The following is a 20,811-nucleotide window of genomic DNA, read 5'->3' as shown; positions in this document are numbered from 1 at the left end:
AGTTACAGACTTTAGTCTTTGATTCAGTCATTTTCAGTTTTTTAATTTATCTTTTATAACCAATTCAAACACCCTTCAGTTGATACAAGCTCAGTTTTAAAAGCTATACTATACCTGAAGTGACATGTGGCTCCCTGGGGTTTCTCTGACCACCCTCATCGTCAGACTCCCCAGGAGTCAAACCTTCTACAACCTGAAAATTCCTGCCCTGTTTGTCCCAAACATGGTGGATCTGCATGGCTGCTTCACGCTCTGCTGCAAGGTCCAGGTCCTGCTGGGCCAGATGTGCCCTCAGTTGCCTGATCTCGAACTTAAGAATAAATATGAAGAGGAAAAACACAAATAAATATGGAAAGTCACAGGGGGTTGTAGAAAAAGGTGAGCAAGTAGTTTGAGAAAGTGCAGGAACGTGAAAATTGAAGCCCGATAAAAAGTTTGGAGAACAGCAAAACGAGACAAAAACAAAATAGAAGAAAGGGAAGAGAGAGGACAGGGAAGGATGAGGTGGTGCAGGAATAAGAGAAAAACAGGAAAATAAAACATGTTTCTGGAATACATTTAAATTCGGTACACAAAAGTAGAAACAACAAGTAAACATTTTAAGTTTACTTGTTTATACAGATACTGTGATACCTGGTTATAAATAGTGAAATACTGTCTCCTTTTTTTAAGAACCAGAATTTGGTAGCTGTCTTTATCATAATTGTGGGAGTGTCAGAGTGTTTCCATTTTCTTCCGCTGATCCTATGCAGGTAAGCAGGAAACATGTTTGTGATGTTTTGCTGCCCTCTTCTGGTGAAATATCAACTTACAGTCGCTTATGTGACCAAGAACAACGTGTATCCTTAATCAGTCCTTTAGTGCAGTAAAGAGTTTAAAAAGGGCAGCTAGATCCATGGCGTCTGAAGTTAAAATAAATGTTCTTCATTGCAATACTATGCAGTACGACTACATGCGCTATTAGCCAACACAAATGATTGTGCCTGCATCCAAGGTGCTTTTAAAGCTCTATTCTTGTCAGTTAATGTCCTTCGTGTTTTACACAGGCACTACTACAGAAAATGAGACTATCAAAGGTACTGTAAAGTCGCCATTAGAAAACCTTTCCACATCAATTAAAAGTAAGTAATGCAAAGTAAATCTCAGATGTGTTGGCACTCACAGCCTGCTCCTGACAAATCTGAGTGAGACGCTCCAGCTGCTCCTCTCTCACAGCCTTGGTCTTCTCACACTGCTGGATCTCCAGTTCCATTTCAACTTTGACTTGTAACACATACGCTAAAATTGGAGAGAAGGGTGAGAACAAGAATGGGCTGAAAATATTTGTTATGCATAAAGAGGTATTAAGACTTACTAACAAACTGTGTCACAGGTAAGAGAGCTGGTTCAGATAGTTAAGGCAATTTACATCAAGCACATCAAGGTCAGAGGTATTTGTTGACCCTGTGTCATTTGTTCCTAGAACTCTGTCATCACACACACAACCTTTATTAATGCAGCTAGTAACACTATACTGAATACTAAAGAATGAAACTAGATTCAAAAGATTTTGATCTGACTTAATGAATCACAAAGTGTAAGTACACTCTCAGCCCATATTTAGTGCAAACATGTCACTGGACCTTTACAAAAACAGCACCTTAAAGTGAAGACACAGTTCCATTGTGGTCCTGGAAACCACTTTAGATGTGAGGGTCTTCAAAGAACACCAAAAAACACAGGTATTTTGACCTGACATTCAGACACTTAATGTTTAATGGTTAATGTCTTGCATAAATCTACCCTTCTACAACTTATCCTGAGCAGAACACTGAGCAGTAATTAGAAAATTAATCAAGCGCACATATATTGTAAAAATGTTACAGACATGAATACTCAGTCTGTTTGCATGCTGATATCACTTAATGTGATAAAAACAGAAATGCGAAGCTTTAAGATTCTTTAAATATATGCTGCTGTTGTGGCATGTGTGGTATGTTTCAGTATTTTTCTGATAAAATTTTCTGAATGTTTACTTTTGCATGGCCAGCAGACGATCATCTTCTACTTCATCTTCATCTAATAAGAGTTTATTGCTGGAGTGTTGCTAGAATACTTTATTTGACCTTTAATAACTCTTGCTTTTCTGTCAATCAGTAACAGCTCTTCCTATAATTTGTATTTTATTTATACATGACACACTTTCTGGAGTAGGACATGAAGGAACCTAAAAAAAGAATGGTGAATAATTGTGGACTGCTGCTGTCAACACAGTTGGAAGACAATCAGTCTTTTACACCTTTTTTTTTTGTCACATTTGTAAGTCTGCCACATGATATCACACGTGCTAATGCTGCGTATCCTGCAATGAGTGGCATAAACTTGTCAAATATAATCATTAATTCTATGGGTCTTAGCCACAAGGACACACTAGGATTTTTCTGATCATGCTGAGATGACAATGAAACTAGGCCTTCTGCTACAGAGAGTAGCTGAGCAAAGCACACAGCCATCGCCACATGCTCCTTGTATCTATTTATAGTGATGTTGCGCACGCGCACACACATCAAACAGGAGAAGACATTAGATGGGGTCAGTTCAGTCAGAAATCAAACCAGCATGAAAAGCTCAATCAGAGCTTCAATTATTTAGCTACACAATGCAATACATTTGTGTGGCACTGTGCATTTACAAGCTTAGCAGGGTTGGTTATGTGATTATAGTGTCTGTGCGTGCATGTGTGTGCCACAGCTGTGGTGACAGTTTCTGCCAGCACTTGCACAACAGTGTAATTCACACCACAATTAATCCAACAACTTCTCAGAGTCCAGTGTTGGTGGTGGTTTGATTGCCCTGGCCTCTGTCCCAGTGTCCCAGGCACTGAACCTAAAGGCAGGCCAGGGCCTTGCATGGAATTGGTGAATGCATGAAAAATAAACACATTTTCTAGAATTTTCTAGACTGTATGTCAGGTTACATGATGTAGAATAAGTGCATTTTAACACAATCAGTGCATGAAAACATCCACAATCCTCACAGATTCTTTGCTGCACTTTCTCCACTCACATGCTTCACAGATCCCTTGTGTATTGAAGCCATAAAATCAACTCTCTCTCCAATCTGCTACACCCAAAACTTACATTTCTTTTTTTTAATTACATTTCATTATATATTATGTACACACTATATACATATGCTTTGCTCAAGGTGTTGCATAATAGCTTGTTGGATTTGTATTTTACAGACGTTTATCTGTACTACAAATTTTGGTATCAGAGGTCAATGCAGAAAATCAAAAACATCTTATTAGGCATTTATAATAAAGTATAGATAATTCATATTCAGTGATTTAGGACCGACCTCTAGCTTACTTTCAGCATGGAAAAATAGCAACTTAACCTTCCTGGTTCATTGTTAAGCAGTGTTCAAGCGCTGGTGAGTCAAACTGATACTGATGGAGATTTTTTTGTGTTTTTTGGTTGTTTTGTTTCTAGAGATCTAATTTCAAAGTTTGAGAGATTAACATTACCTGATGATCATGACAAATTTTGGTGAAATTCACTCTTGCACAAGCTTTGTCACTTTATATCTCAAACTCTTTTTTCCAAAGATTTGATGACTGTCATGTGATAACCGAGCCAGTCCTTTAACTTTATATTTTTTGGTTTTAGTTCACTTTTTTCCCTCTGTTGGTGCTTGCTTAACAACAAAACTCAATGACTCACAAATACAAAACCCAGTAGTTTGAGGTGCAGCAGGAAAATCACGTGTTCCCTCCCTAGAAACCACGTGAGCAGCTGCACGTTAATGTTAACAAAAAGAAAAAAGAAATAGAGTGTGTGGGTGTGTGTTTCCATAAACTCTGTATTAAAGCTTTGTAGAAAACAACAGACACATATTTACATGAAAATACTGGACGTGGACGAACTGTACACTGAATTCCTATGTGCTCTGCATGCACCTCATCCTGTATGCATTCAGAGATCCGTCATGAGGGTGACCTCTGAGCGGATATCGAACCAGTCTATATTAGCATAGGAGAGAACAACCACTATATTCATTATGGCTTCTGTGAATCTACTTAGCTAGACGCTTGCAATCAATACAAGTTAGAGTAGCAGAGTGGCAGCAATTTACTCTGAGGAATGATCAATAGCTGTATTGTTCTGAATCGCAAATAATTTGTATAATCATGGAAAGAATGGGGTCACTTAGCTGCATCTGTGTGACCCTTTTGAAAAAAAAGAAGAAGAAGAAGAAGAAGAAGACCACTGGCATGCTGTGTGAATTTTATGTGTCACTTTCAAATTTCTGGAAATTGAGTCTGGATTTTGATGGAAAAAGAGTTTTTGTCTGCCTTACCATCAATGATCCTCTTGACCCTCCAAATGCGTAGTGTAATGATGAGGCTGATGGCGTCCCAGGGGCTGCTGGGCCCATTGGCCACTGTGGATGCCACCATTGGGGCCAGGGACAGCACAATAACTGCACCATCAAACACCTTTTTGGGACAAAAGCAAATACAGAATTAAAACAAGTTCAGCGTACGAGCCATAACTCCATTCCGTTAACCCTCAACCCCTGACCCCAGTTCTATGGTCTTGATTTAGCGAGACTCAAATATAATACTTATATGTGGATTTTATTCATGGATGTATGTAGTTTTTTGCTTCAGAGGAATATTTTAACATTTTGGTAAAGTCCTTACAGTATTTACCTAATTGAATTCTAGCTGAGGTTTAGTTAACATGAACAGATGCGATCACAAACAAAAATAAAAATACCATGCCTTAAAGCGACCTCTTACGACTCTCGACTACTTTTAGATCGCTCCCCGTAAGTCACTTCTAACTACTTTCAGTGCACTTGCATTTTTACCATGGACCTCAACAAACAAACAGAAAGGAAACTGTGGCTCCAACAAACTACCTTCAGTGTAATGTGGAAGCTGCAGATTTCAAGTCCCAACCCAGCCAGAAATGTGCACTTCATTTTCTTCAAAAGTAATGGAATTGTGCCCAATGAAATCCTCCTCCAGTGTCATACTGCCAACATTAAGTTCAGTAAGATCGCAATAAAGGGCACCCAATTTTTTGGGACACACCAACACAATCATTGTATATCACCCACTTTATTCACTAAAACCAACTCCCTGTGACTCCTTTTTTTCCCCAAAAATTTAAATTGAGTTAAAGGTTATCGATTTTAATGCAGGAATACCAGCAGCTGCAAACACACAACAGCAAATAACTGGAATAGGGCATCCAGTGAGAGATTAGTAATAGCAAAGGATGCTATATTTTGATCTGTCGCAAATGACGCATTGCTCCACAAGAAGATTGCATTAAAGAGAATAACCACCCGCTATCTTTTTTCCTTTTTTAATGTATTTAATTTAACGTTCTGATCGTACTTCTCATCTGGCTACCAGAAACTGGCTGACACAGCTTAGCACTACTGGTGAAAACAGATAGCAGGCTTTGGCCCTGTCAAAAGGTTCAAAAGTTGTCACATAAGCATGAGTCAGGGCTACTAACAACCGTTTTATATCTCATTTATTTTTGTATGGTTGGTATAGTTTTCTTACCTCGGGCACAACCAGCTATTTTCAAATGTTTCCAGTGTTTCTGTTAACCTCCAGCTAGTGAGTTTTTAGCATGTAGAAATGTCATGTTTACCTTGATGTTATTATTTATACAATCTTTCCATCAACCTTCATCAAGAAGGTCAATAAGTGTGTTTAAGTGGGAAAGGTCAGTATGGGCATACCATGCAAGAACAGGAGGCTAAATTAAAAATAATAAAAATAGAAAACATTACAAAAAATATTCAGATTAAACTGAATTAAACATAATATACTAAAATCTGACATGAAGATTTGCCGGTATAGCAGTACTAACCTCAACTTTGTTTTCTATGTAGTCCCAGATCCCAAGAACAACAATTCTGAAGACAGTCTGAGGCACACAGAGAGATAAAGGGATATTTTGAAATGAATAATTGAGGGAGCATGCTGATAGGTGTGAAAGACTCCTTTAAGTCATGTTTACATCCAAAAATTGCTAATTTTTTTAATATATGGGAAAGAAAGTATTTTCTTCTTAATAGAAAAGTATCCAAAAATAAATATATAAATTACATTTACATTAAACATCTCAGTGGAGGTATTTAGTTACTGCACTTCTACATGATACCTTCCACTGATAATACTCTGTGGTAAATCTGTTATTGCATAATTATTTCTGTTGATGGAAATATGGCATGAAATTTGTGAAAACACATACACATGTATCAAATTCTACTTGTGCTCTGGAAAATGTGGCTGGCTGCAGTACACTGTTAAGCAGGGACATTGATTTACACTCTAATTAGCTAGAGGTGGTCCTGCTAATCCATCATCTGGAGCACATGTTAGACAATAATGCTGGTATCAGGTGAGACGAGCAGCTGCTCCGCCCACATGTAAGAATTATGTTTTCTGATTGGTGCAGGGGGACTGGCTGATGCGCCTCTTCTTCTGTGATGCCAGTGGGTGCCCTGTGTGCATGGATCACATCACTGTAACCCCATCCCCACTGCTCTGTAAGCTCAGCTTTAATTATTGCTCATGCTGGCTCACCGGTAATTAAAGTTTGGGTTAGGGCATTGGGGCTGAGGCTGTCAGGGTAATTGGTTTGCACTGGAGTGGAGGCCTCTAGGCCATATTCTCCTCTTTATGTTATTTTCATAATCACAAAGTAATGAAAAGACATTACTTTATCAAACAATGGCTTAAATTTAATTCTGATTCTGCTTCCAGGTAGCATTTTTAAGCTATAGCTTAATCAAGACTAGACAATATTGGAATATAAATGGTAGCAACTACCTACTCTAGTTCCCTTAGGTTTGAACCTGGTTTGCAGATGTGGAGGTGTTACATAGTTTAGCTGGTTTAATTTAATTGCAAATCAACAAGAAAAGTGAGATTTTAGTGAATCTTTGCAATTGAAACGTTCTGTGATTATTACATTGGCCCAAGAGCAAAGATTTCGGAAAGTAAAAGAGATTATGTTAATGATGGAACCAAAATGTGACGTAATTGAGAATAATATACAGATCTTACCTCTGAGAAGAAGAGTGACAGAATGATAAGGCTGATCCAGTGGATAATGCTGGCAAATTGGAACGCATTGGAAACTATTTAGAGAGGAAACAGAATAAATGTTTATTTGCACTGTCCTTAAGGTGCACAGTGTAAGAAAACTAATTGGTGTAATCATGTCCATCCATTAACTCACTGTGCTACCAGCATACCCACTTCCTATACTACTAATATGTTTCTGCACTCTCTTTCCCAATCCCATCTCATTGCCTATCTGCTATTTCTCTTGTGGGGCAGGTAGTGGACTTGAGAACTAGATTACAATAGATCTAAAGTGACTAGAGTCCTGCAGTCCCCACAGCGAGACTCGAGTATCAACAGAGCTGGATGCTGGCCAGTAATCGATGAGGATGGCTGCCTGCTGCCACTGACAAGAATCTTGGTTCATTATCACCTCTATCCATCACTCTCCATCATAACCATTTATTGTCCAGCTCCACAAGTTGTTTGTGTAGTAGGACTACACAAACGGTGAAAATGCACATAAAATATAGTTAAATATGGACATTATCACAACAAGTTCAACAGAAAATTACTAATAGTTTCAATGGCACCTACAATAAATGTAATGGATCTTTACAGGGGTTATTTTTGTTGTTTTTGGTTTTTTTTTTTTTAAATAAATTACTATACATACTGAGTTGAAATAGTATATGAGCCAGATTTCAGAGTTGCACATATTGATTGTGTAACTGTAAACTCTACAATATGTGACCATGACTGTAAACACAATCTAAGTCATATGCATTTATTTTAATGGAAAATTAGGTCTTTGTAAACAGCAGCATGTATTTTCATAATGGCATTATTGGAAGATATATTGAGAGGCTTTATTTGATCAAAAGCACAGATACAACAAGCAAAAATTCAATATAAGTACAAATATCAAGTATCTGGTACAGGTACTTATTCTGTAGAAAAATAACTCCTATTATAATATCATAACTGTTTATAGTAATATGGAAGAAGCCCTTTTCTTTTGAAGCTCAGTAAAGTGAAGATAGTTTCAGCTTCTTTAAATACATTGTTTACATTACTTATACTTCTGCTTGACCTTAACAGGGTTCCCTTTAAAGAAATTCAGGCTGCAAAGCAGCGATGACTGCCCAGGTTGATGTATAGAGAAAGTCCAGTGTAAGCAATAATAAAAATAATGGCACACCTTATATATTTCTGAAACTATATTTCCTTAATGTGATCCTGGCAGAAGGTAGGGCACAGTGCAGACACAGCATCAGTGTTTAATTCTCGAGGACACTAAACTGTTTAACTCCCCACTGCTCCAGTGGAGCTGCTACTATATGCCTCCCAAGTGTTTTATGAACGTCACACTGTGTATTAATGGATAAGAATATGCATGCTCAGCAGATTTTTCCTTACATAATAGTACCGGCTAAAACGGAACAAATAAAAGCACACTGTTTACATTGTAAGAGTTTGGTGTCTATGAGCAGCTCCAAAGACAGGAAAAGCACCACCAGGATAACGCAGGCCACCAGGATGCAATTGAAGCCAGCACTGAGCAGACAGACCTGCCACAGGGCCACTCGACGCCCACAGCACGGCTTCAGCCAGTTGGACCTAAAGGGACAAAGAAGGGGGGAATGTTTTAATGAAACGTAAATTTCAACCAGCATTTACGATTTTAATTTAAATACCAAAGCAGAGTCAGAAGCTTGTAAAACCACAACCTAACCCTTAATAAAAACCACTGCCTTTTTTTTAGCTTTATTGTTAGATTCAGTGAAGAAACGACAGGAAAGCGGGGTCAGAGAGAAAAGGGGGAAGACAAGAGGCAAAAGGCCACAGATCGGTCTCGAACCCAGGCCAGCCGCTCTCAGCCATATGGGCACCCGCTCAATGCGCTGAGCTAAACCAGGAACCAAACCTACTGACTTTTTGACTGTGTAGATTTATCCTTTTATCTACTTTAACTGTTTAATGTACAAGGTAGAAATGAAAATTTATGTTAAAAAAAAATAGCACAAAATAAAGTACTGATATGTGTACATATCATGTTTCACAACATAAGTATACCATTTAGAATTGCATTTCTCACTGCAGAACTCTCTGTGACTGATTGCAGTAATAATATTTCAGTAGGTATATGAATATGAACAGCTGAACTCCCCGACATGGCCAACAGAGGGTGGTAGTTTACACTTATGAAAGGTGATGTCTGTTTAAATCTGGCCAAAGTTTGGTAGTGATGGCCAAAGAAAAGTGTACTCAGAGGGAGCATTGACAGAGAAAAAGACAGTGAAGCTCTGTGAACTAGTGTTCTGACCATCAGCAGTGTGAGTGGAATACTGATGGCCTCCTTTTTATATGGGAATGAAGGGAGTCACTGTAGAGGATGCTGCTAAGAAGGAATGATTTCACATGTTTAGCTTGGGACATAAGTTAAATGTGGTGTGGAATGAAGGGAAAAAATGTAATTAATTTTAATAACCCAGTGCCTGTGGCCTATTTCTTTGGCTACGGCATACAGGTTTAAATAAAACATCAATGTTACTGTATAGAAAATGATAGTCTGTCATATAATTTAAAATCAGACAGACTGGTTTATGTTTAAGATAAAATGACAGATTAACATTTCAATACGTTTCAGACTAAGCTTTATTTTCACTGTAAGAAATCAGCATTTAGGCCACTAGTGTGTCTGGCGAGATAGCCTAATTCTATTTTGAAATAGTGGGATGGTCATACAGATCAGCTACTACAAGGGCTGACAGGAGCTGAGAGAAACAATGCCTTTCACCAGCTCTCCAGCTGGTATGGAAAGTTGGCTCTGCCCACCACCTTTCCCTTCTCCCCATGCTCTGGCATAGAAGAGGCAGACATTGGCAGAGCATTTCCCTCCTCTGATCATGTCTTCATTCCTTGGCATGCCACTAATATGAGCTGCAACGGGGGCAAAATGGCTCCATTTTCACCATAGCTTCAAAATGAATTTGCTATATTCATCACATAAGTCATATCTAAACTCTCCACTTTCCCTGTTTTAAAATGTTGGAGGAATTTCTGTCTATCCTTGAAATTATTTATTTTAAATGCTGTGTTAGAAGGGATGATATTAATTAACTCTAGGAGTACTTGAAGCATAAAAGTCCATTTTTATCATCTACTACCAGAAATCTTTGAGGCAAGTATATAGTGTATACTATATACTCAATTCACACATCTTTTTGGTTATCCAATCAAGTGCAAGTGTTGAAACAGAACCTGCAAAATTATTATTCACAGTTAAATCAAGAATATCCCTTAAGAAGGAAATCCTAACAAAAGAATTTTCAGAGGGCCCCTCTTTATAATTTCGTCCCGCAGTGGCACGTTTACGTAGCAATGAGGAAAATGTTTTTAGCAGCTGTCGAACTGATCACTCCACCCTCCCACTGCTTTCTCACATAAAAGTATTCCTTACAGCCTGGCATGGGTAGAGCCACAAGTCTGTAAACAATGCACGGCTAATGTAATAAAGGCATAATCATGCTGATAGCAATCATCTTCTTGGCACTGGGTGGGGTGGCACAAGTGCGCGAGCTCCAGATGGTGTAAAATCTGCACCACCAGTCTTGCAGAGACTCTGTGGATGCCAGGTATGATGCCATTATGTGTATCAGCCTATATGCCAGAACACCTGGGCATCCTGCGATAAGAAAATATTGATGCATTTGTGATGCATATTTTTAATACATGTGCTTTCAGTTGTTTTGGAGTTAGTGTTAACACATCCAAGGCCATAAAAGTTTCTCAGAGTTAGAGAGCTCAAATCACAATGTAGGTACAAAATAGGAAATTGACAAACTGATTAAGCTTTTGCAGATTTTGCATAAATATACATCATAATCTGACACGCTGAGCAAATTATCTAAAGAAAATTTTTGTGCAGTCTTGACCAAACTCAATCAGGGACCCACAGTTGATTTCACTTATCCCGTGTAACTGATTTGATCCTTGTTACTTACCATGGCTAAATATGCAGTTACATGAGAAAGAAAGTTTTAAAAAATTGTGTGCAGACATGTGAACAGACAAGTACATTTCATTATTCAATATCCTGTAGCACCACCGTTAGTTAGCAATCATTTTCTACATGAATTTATACATTTCTTACATTGTTATGGAGGAATTTCTGCTCGCTCTTCTTTACAACGTTGCTTCAGTTCATTGAGGCTGGTGGACATTCATTTATGTACAGTTCTCTTAAGGCCCTATTACAGCATTTCGATCATGCTGAGTTCTGGATTTTGACTGGCCCATTTCAACACTTTGATTCTTTTCTCTTTCAGCCATTCTGCTGTAGCTTTACTGCTGTGTTTGGGATTATTGTCCTGTTACACGACCTAACTTTGGCCAACCTTCAACTGGTGGACAAATGGCCTCAAATTTCACATTACCACCCCTGCACCACCGTGCTTGACAACTAGTATAAGGTGTATGAGCTGATATGCTGTGTTTGGTTTTTGCCAAACATGACACTGTGCCTTATATATATATCAAATATTTTCACTTTGGGCTCATCTGTCCTAAGTAAGTTGTTCCAGAAGTCTTATTATTATATTATTATTATTATTATTGTAGGGTCTACCTTACAGTATAAAGCGCCTTGAGGTGACGGTTGTTGTAATTTGGCGCTGTATAAATAGGAATTGAACTGAACAAAATACAAGAGAAGTGAATGTAATAGCAATTAAGTACACTACAATAAGAACAAAAAAGGCTTCCCAAAAAGTGTTAAACCTAAAGTAACATAATGAAACTGAGCTAAAGACACTGACAGAGAAAGCTCAGTTGACAGAACTGTTTTTTACTTGGTCTGTTTGCAGTTAAGACCAAAACAGACAAACAGAACTTGCTCTTGTAGCAAATAATTATTATCTCCAAAGCCTTATCTCCAAACATCCTTGTGTGTTAGTTTCTTCCATGCAATGCAACCTGTGCACTGCTGCTCATGTTAGGTGTATACAATGCAAAGCAACTATTATTTTAAAGTTTGAAGGTCGATCTTACTTTTCACCACTATATTTGTTAAAAAAATTAAGAAAAAATATATATAAATAAGCAATGAAACAAAATAAACAATGACAATAAATCTGCAGCAGATTTTGCAATTAAATTTTTTTTAAAAAGCCCCTCTTCTTTTATGAGTCAGAGATGTATCTCTTGTTTGTATGGGTTTTTTGCAGTCCCTCTGGGTATTCTGGCCTTGAGGTGAATTTGCTGGGATATTTACTGAAAATTGTGGCATTGTGTTAACACACACCTGGTCCAACAGCAGCAGCAAGGGTATATATAGTTTACACGAAACTTTCCTTTCACATGACTGTATCGTTATGCAACTTCTTTACCATGATTTGCTGAAGCTGAATTTATCCAAACTTGTTTCATTTAAAGTAATTATTAAATAATTCTAAGTACAATAGATTCTTGTCAACTCAAGTAATGCAAGTAAGGTATAGTTTTGAAAGGATAACCAAGGCCTTGTCAAATCTAAAAACAGAAATAAATGAAAATATACCAAAGTAAAGCAGTCTCTCTCCTTTCATCTCAGACAGTGCTGTCATAAAGCTCCTCACCTGTCAACATGTGCATCCAGCCACTACATTACTGCCGTCTTGTGGCTGAAGTCAGTTATTGGCTGAAAGCTGTGCTTATTTTAATCTTGTAAGAGACTGCAGCACTCTCTGTTTTGAGTGTGTGTCCGTCTTCCTTTGACAATGACAATGATATAATGTTGTTATATCATTAACAACATTAACGTAAGAGGCTTTTTTTCTGCACATGCAAGGCAAGCTGTCGCTGGGTCTGCTCTCAGTGCTGTGAGATCAGTTACGATCTGCACTTTTTGTAGAAACACAGCTAGCATAGCATTGCTAGTTAACAAGTTTCAGTGATTTATCTTTGTAACAGATGATTGTAACAGCTTTGCCCTGCTAACCACCTTGGCCAACTTGTATGATGTATACAAGATTCAATTTAACTCATTTAGTACATTAGTAAGGACAGTGACAATGAATGGCGAGGGGATGGTACCTCTGATTATGTCCAGTCTAATAAACAGGCAAGGTGACCAAGTGTAGGGTCAGATTAGCATCTATGAGAATCTCTAAGTGTAATAAGTTTAGCAAGCTGCTTTGCCAACACTCCACGTTTGTTTTTCATTCATATTTTAATCCACCCGTACATACTGACAATTAACCATGTCACACACTACAACAGATGTTTTTGTTGTCAATATTTCAATATACTTTTTCTAAAATCGTGATGAACAACTGATCTTTTTCAGTGATCCAATTTATCTTATTAAATAGGTAAATAGTAGATGCTTGTGTGTATGGGGGGGGGGGGGGGGGTTCTGGTTTCTGGTTTCTGGTCTGTGAAAGTCACCATCGTAAGCCATAGTTTGAAAAACTACTCCATGCCTTCAAGTCAATCCAGACATGTCTCTGGTGGAAACAAACTCGATTTCCGAACGTGAAACTTTTACCATATGACCTGATGGTCCATAAAAGTGCATCAAATGATTTCATGCTTCATCAAACCTCTGCAAGGGGGTAAAAATAATAATAAGAAAAACATTATGAGTACTATAAAATTCTTTGAGGGGGAGTAGTAAAATGAAGTGCAGAAAAATGAAATATTATCCTCACAACAGTTTTAAAGGGTACAGTCTTCTCAAGCTTTAATGGATCACAGCAATTATGCCAAAGTCAAGCCAATTACAAAGAAGAGTATTAAAAGCAATTTTTAAAGGCAAGGTCCACATCTTGGTAAATTTTACTGGATATCCCTCCATGGCAGTGGTGATCACTTTTAGATACCATAGAAAGCCTGCCTCATAAATTGGCATATTTTTTCTTAAAAATAAAATTTTCCAATCTTGCCATGTATATTATACAATTTTATACAATTTTTATAGAGACCCTGTCCTCTATTCCAGCCGCCACCACACATGGCCAATAAATGCTTGGGGTCCCAGGCCAGTGGAGGTGCACCAAGGACTAATAAACTTTAAACTACAGCAGGGTACAGTGCAAAGTTTGCAATGACAGTGGAGGATACCTAACATTATTAACATTATTAAATTTACAGTAACATGGACCCCCTGGTTGGAGGGAGGCACATGGTCCTGACAGACCCTAGTAACACCGCTGTCAAATGCTCTGTGAAACAGACAAATTAGATATGCTGAAACAAATTTTAGCAACTTAAGCCATTTTAAACAGTTACATCTATTAATGCTCATCAAGGGATCAGTGCTGAAAGATAACTTTTGGTATATACACATACAGTGTTTCAATGTTTTTCTGCACAAATAAGTTACTAAATATATATATTTTTTACAGTATGATTATTATATTTTAAAAATTGATGCTCATAATAAATGACCAAGTCACCTTTACAAATACTGCCTTCTAATGAAGTCATTATCATCGTTTAAGAAAACTGCTTGTGCTGATCTCCAGTAAGCTGGCAAACAACACATTGTGTAGTCAGAGGGGAACCAAGCTAGCAAAATTGACGGATTTGAGTTTCTTCAAATAAGAAATCAAGGGAAATATAAAGGAACATCAAAAAGAACTAGGCATACATTGAGGCTCATGGAAGAGTTAAATGAGAGGCTAGCTCCTTTTCTGATGGATAGCGGGCTAAAACTGAATCATTAAGCACAAATCTAAACTTGCTCATGGAGCAAGATAAAATGTATTACTCCCATGGGCCATTAAGAGGCACTGGACAGTCATATTATATCTCAAACTCGAAGACAAGGATAAATCATGCACATATGTGCAATAAACATGAGAAGATTTACCCAACCAGGTGAAATTAATAGGTCATTTATTATAGTTTAGTATATATGCACAATTCCACACACACAAGCCCTAAATAGTCCCTGTAAACTCATGTGTCTATAGTGCCTCAAAAGATATTCAAGATCGAATCTATTATCTGAGGATATTAAAATGAGTCAACAAAGCAATAAATCTGTCCAAAATCAATAACATCCACCTGCTATATACAGGATAAAGGACCACGCAAGTCGATAAAACACAACACAGATAAATAAGAGGTGAGAGTTCACAGGCGGTTTGAAGACTCATCCTTGATATGTATGACAAATAGGCTGAATTCAGCGACTGTGTGTGTCCTTAACTTCATGTCATGCCAAAACTAGCCCAGCCCAGAGGGGACGCAGTCAGACGCTGCTGGTGACACATGCAGTATATTAATGAGTCTTATTAAAGCAACAGAACAGTGGCAAATGTTGTTTCTCTGACCCCGTCGGCCCTGACAGTCTGACAGAACCACCTGGCCCAAATCAGTAGCAGACAAGCACATTTAGTGGACAAGGTCACCCCTCAAACCGGTTGTTTTCAGACTGGCTTTGGCTTTTTCACAACCTAATATTGATTTACCAAATAACAGTTATAGTGCCTTTGTAATTTTTTGTCAACTTGCACGACAGACTATTTGAACACAAGCACAAAGGTCTTTCTGCATTTCTGTCTCTCTACACTTCTGCTTTTATGTCTGCTATTATCTCGCTATTCCTTGCGCTCCTTCCCTTGGCTCTGCATCCCTTCTGATGCCAGTGCACGTTTAGCAGGTTGATATAGCTGTCAGTGTTCCCCTCTACTGGTGAGACGGAGAGGAGCTCGACAGGGAAATAGAGGAGGGAGATTAAATCAGGCAAAGTGATCAATACGAGCATGTCGAGTGAGCCACCAAATACTGGGACTGTCAGACTAACAGCACCTGATGGTCTCATCAGATAAAGTACTCCACTGCTGAGATGCTTCTTAAACGTTTACTCTTTGTACATATTAGAGTTCAAGTGCTATACTTCTGTGTCTCCTTATTTTATCCTTCCTTTTATTCTGCCATATTGGCAGATTATCAGCAATGGCAACACAATAAACTCAAGACTTTTTATTGTGCTTAAGGAAAGACGAGGCTTGATTGATGAACCGTTGTTAATTTCTTTAAGGATGTATAAATATCTAAAATTATTATTTAGGAGATGTGAAGACTTAAATTAATAATTAATAATAATAGAACAAATTCTCCTTTTTTATTGGTTTGATCCATAATTATTGGATTTAAACATGGGATGAGAGCCAAGTTAATGTCAATTGTTCAAACTAGTTTACAGCTAATGTTGGTGTCACATTATAGTGACCTGATGGACTGGACTGCATTTCCACGATGTAATAAATTCAGCTGAATCTTGGCAATGCATTAGTGATATCTGATGTAATGAATTGGGGCAAAACCTGCTGTAATTTTTATTTTTAGCCAAAACTACTAAAAAAAAAAAAATTCTTTGACTTGAGTTCTATTATTGGCTAGGTGCCCGAGGAGCTTTGAAAATAGCGATGACAGCTAATCCTGGGAAGAGAAGTGTGAGTGTGAATTTAGAAGTTAAGTGAGATCATCTCAACACTTATTTATATTGCAGTGCTATGCTAGAAATGTGACCCCGGTGGAACAAACACATTTATACCCATACAGAGACAGAGAACAAAAACTGCTGCTGTGATCATTTAATTTAGCATTTATTGTCTTGTTTGTTTCTTTGCTTAATGTTTATCATCCTGAGCCATTTTCATGCACATGTGCTGCTGCCCTGAGGTCCACATAGGTGCATGTGCCAATACAAATGTCTGATGCAGGTGGTTTAATTTAGCATTTGAAAAATACTATATTTATTTTACTAAATTTGCCAGTTCATACAAGAAGACTGTAGTTCATTTCTGTAGTTTTTTTTTTTTATCATAATGTCAAGTAACAGCTACTGCAACAATGCAGAATCCTGGTTAGAATTAATTAATTTAAAGAAGCATTGCATAAAATTTGCCACCAAAGGCTGGAAAGCAAGTAAAAGGCACATTTGCAATACTGTGCAGAAGTCTTGAGCCACTCATTCTTTTATATTTTTATTCAGAGGAGCCAGATTTTCTTGTAATTTATTTTTTTATGGTAGTTTTCATGCTTTTCCAGCTCTTTAAACATTTTTCTTTGGACTTCAACTGCTTTTTTTTACTCATTCCAGTCCTCGTACCTGACCTTTTCCAATAAATATTTGGAACACCTGACACAAAGGATGAGCCATTGTTGTGTCTACATATAACAGACAACTTGCAAATTGCATCTTTTGGCAGTTCAAAAAATCAAAAAAAGTATCAAAAAACTTGATATATCTTAGCATGGTGTACAGTATATCATTAAAACAATTGGAGGAAACTCTACAAGTGTAAGACAAAAGCACAATTCGTTAGTACCAAACCAGAAACCGCTACAGAGTGTGATAAAGCATACTGTGAAAAGGCACTGCTAGAATTACATAATTTGATTTTAACTAAAAAGAAGACAAGGGATAAAAGCCTTATTCTGAAGTAATGATTATGTGCATCCCTTAAGCAAAGTCTCTACCCGCCAATGACAAATTTAGTCCCAGCTAATAAAAATGGTGAACCAGATAGGAAGCATACAAACAGACAGAGCTTGACAGCAGGCAAGCCTGGAAAAGAAGGCGTACCAGCTAAGCATAAAATACATGCTGAGTTTTCCCGATGCTGTCAGATTGCAGGTAATTAATTTTACATTTGAAAGTTTCCCCATTACCAATGCCTGTGCGCCATTCATCACAACACATCAGCAATGAGAAGGTAAGCCCCAAAACACCAGAAAAGCACTGACTCCTTTTTTTTTCTTTGACTTTTGCAATCTAAAAGTAAATATAGCGACTGCATTTTTAGTACCGCATTTACCTTCTTACATAAACAACATCGCCAGACAAGCAAATTATTTATACTAATCGTTCACTTATTTGCACAGCGCCGGTAGAGGCAAAAGGATTCAAGCTTAAATGACTACTGTCTAAATGGTGATCAAATTACAGCCAGTGTACACAAAAGCAAACCTGAAAATTTACAAATTTACAGACTAAAATAAATATTGTGTGTGTTCTTATTAGGATAAGGATTTGTAATATTTTATACCAGTACAGGTGTTAATTTTCTTACAGTGAATCAGAGGCCATCTTTCAGTGTTGTGGAGCAATGCAAAGCTAATGTAATGTGTAGTGAAGCACATTACTTTCTCCACAGAGTTCTCAAGTAACATAAAGTATTACATGTTTTTAAAAGTAACAAATAATATGCAATACTTTACAGATTTTTAGTAATGACTGTGCAACTCTAATAGAAGCCAGGGACACAACCTCTGCATCAAAGGTCTGATATCATTCGTTGTTACAAAGTGAAGCCAACCTACAAAGAAAGACCTATAAGAAGCACAAAGCAACTACAAAGCCGGAGACTGCAGTTTTTTTTAGAACTGCCAGCAGCAGCTGTTTCTTAATTTAATTTTACATTCAAAAGTCTTAACTTGTGTCGTTTATATTAAATTATATTAAATTATTATTGCTAGGAACCAGGGCTTTACATTTTATTTCATATTTTCACTCATTACACATCTTTGAATCTGAGCCTGAGTCATACTGAGAATGCCACCATACTACTTTTATATGGTTATAGATGCATTTTATGCCATACTTCCCAGAGCTGCATAATTACAGATCAAAAAAGCCTTTAAGCTTGATGCTAAAAGACATCACATTGATGTTATGCGTAGGCTACAAGAAAGATTTTAGATTACGCTGAACCTGCAGCAGCTAGAGGCTTAAGTTTACCGTGAGTAGTGCAAAACACAACGAACAAGGGCAACTGGTGTTCAGCTTCCCCCCTGAGTCCCGTGGGAGTGCTGAGGAAAGACTCATTTGTATGTTACAAGGGGACTGGAAGGTCAGTATGTGCGCGTGTGTGTCTCTCTGTGTGTGTATGCCTGCATTTGATGTATTCTGTATTCCGTGTGTATATCGCATACTGTATGTGTGCACTGATAAGGGTGCATGCACCCAATCACGGCAAGCTTTAATCAGTATAGTGTCACGACTGCAGATCGTTATGGATGTCAGTTCAGAATTGAGTAAATCTCAAACCATTTTGCTGCTTATTTAAGATGCAGGAAACAAAACCTGACAGATTTTGACTTCATGGACAAGAAAGACTAATGAGACTGTGCATGGTGCTTTCAAAACAACACTTTCACATATCCCCGATAACAGAGCTAAATGACCATGCACCTTAGGATGCAGCTGAGCAAAACACTCTAATAAATTGGCTTTTAAGGATCAATATTATTACACTTTACATCAGAAACTGAAATCTCCATGTGTTTCTTTAGATCTTAACATGTGCCGTGTCACTACTGCTTTAGTACAGAGGAAAAAACATACACAATACAATACTAATTCTCACTGACCAAAAGAAAAGTAAATCCATAATAAAAGATGTCAATTGTGTCTTAATTATTATGAGATAGATTAAAATAAGCACACTACTGTAGCTGGTTCAGCAGGCAACCCATATGCCAAAGGTTAGGAGCACACCTTATCTTTGATTTACTGTAAGCTTTCCTTACTATTCCCTCTTAAAAAAGGCTAAAATATATTTTAAAAAATGTTTTTTAAAAAGCCAGGTGTCAACATTTAAGAGATTTTTTTAGATGACTTGAGCCCCACACATTGATAAGTGTGTATGTATGTATAGAAATATACTCTTAGACTGGACAAAGCCACTATAATATCAACACTTGGATAGAGAAGCCCTTTCATGACGTGTCGAACTTAGCATTTTGGTTGTTGTGATGTTTTGAACCCAAAACTGGTGAGAAAGGGGGTAGATCTGACTGAGATCTTTTTAAATCTAATGGGGACCATGACTTAAAAAATGAACATGATGCTGTAGTCAGTACAACTAAAAACTAGCAAATTAGACCATAAACCAATCAGGAAAGCATTTAAGATCAAAATTTAAGTAAACTATCATTTCCCTAGCGACCACTCTTGTTATAGTAAATGAGTAAAACTCTTCAGCCATCAAAACTTTCTGAGTATCAGTGTGTTTCATGCACAGTTATTAGCCAACCTTTGTTTTTAATGAACACAGATCACGTATAATTATTTTGTTTTGGGGAGTAAGACATCGGTTTGTTAGATAAATTATGCTTTAAATACAGATGTAAACACACAGAAATCTGCAACAAAACTTTCAAATTGGTCTCGACTTTTGCTCAGACACTTCAACTCTTCTCCCTTGTGCCATGTGCAATGTGAATATGGTTATATGTGGTGTATATGGCATGGCTTTCTACTAGAAACTGGTCGTTTTGTGCATCATTTTTGTGACAAAAATATTGCATCTTATGGTAAATGAGCAGGCCAATTATTGTATGAAAACCAGTTTCAATAAAACAATGTACACATAGCGATTTAGTGTTAAATTAACTGCTTTGCAGGAAGAACAGTAATGGCAGGGTGGCAAACTACAGAATCTATCATCTATACAGTTATCGTTTCAAAATCTAAAAATTTTGGTTTATATTTCGGGCCATCCCTGGCAGTAAAGGTTCACCATGTTTATTTTTCCTCAAAGGTTATGGATAATTGTGATTTGGCAAACAGTGAACTCCTACACTATACAGGCCTACAGCTGTCCCATTGGCAGAGGAATTAAGAAGTCTGGGAGATAACGAGAAGGACGGTCACTCCCTGGTCGCCGTCTCAGACAACTTCCCGTTCTCTCTAATTAAATCAGGCCAAATTGGCTCGACCGGGTGAAAGC

General features: G+C 37.6%; 1 protein-coding gene across 1 annotated transcript in view; it reads right to left on the bottom strand.

Moving 5' to 3' along the window:
• The window catches only part of LOC146525899 (transmembrane protein 266-like), a 50,956-nt gene that overhangs the window by 9,947 nt on the left and 20,198 nt on the right, over positions 1–20,811 (bottom strand). The window contains exons 4-9 of the mRNA XM_085151171.1: positions 8,547–8,701; positions 7,082–7,155; positions 5,880–5,936; positions 4,342–4,480; positions 1,163–1,278; positions 115–310 (exon numbers count right to left, since the gene is read on the bottom strand). Coding sequence (XP_085007297.1) covers positions 115–310; positions 1,163–1,278; positions 4,342–4,480; positions 5,880–5,936; positions 7,082–7,155; positions 8,547–8,701 — 737 coding nt within the window. The remainder of the gene's footprint in view (positions 1–114; positions 311–1,162; positions 1,279–4,341; positions 4,481–5,879; positions 5,937–7,081; positions 7,156–8,546; positions 8,702–20,811) is intronic.

The sequence above is a fragment of the Neolamprologus multifasciatus genome, chromosome 1 (genome assembly GCF_963576455.1).
Source record: "Neolamprologus multifasciatus chromosome 1, fNeoMul1.2, whole genome shotgun sequence".
Taxonomy (NCBI): domain Eukaryota; kingdom Metazoa; phylum Chordata; class Actinopteri; order Cichliformes; family Cichlidae; genus Neolamprologus; species Neolamprologus multifasciatus.
The sequence above is the reverse complement of the archived record's forward strand: the minus strand, read 5'-3'. Positions and strand labels throughout refer to the sequence as shown.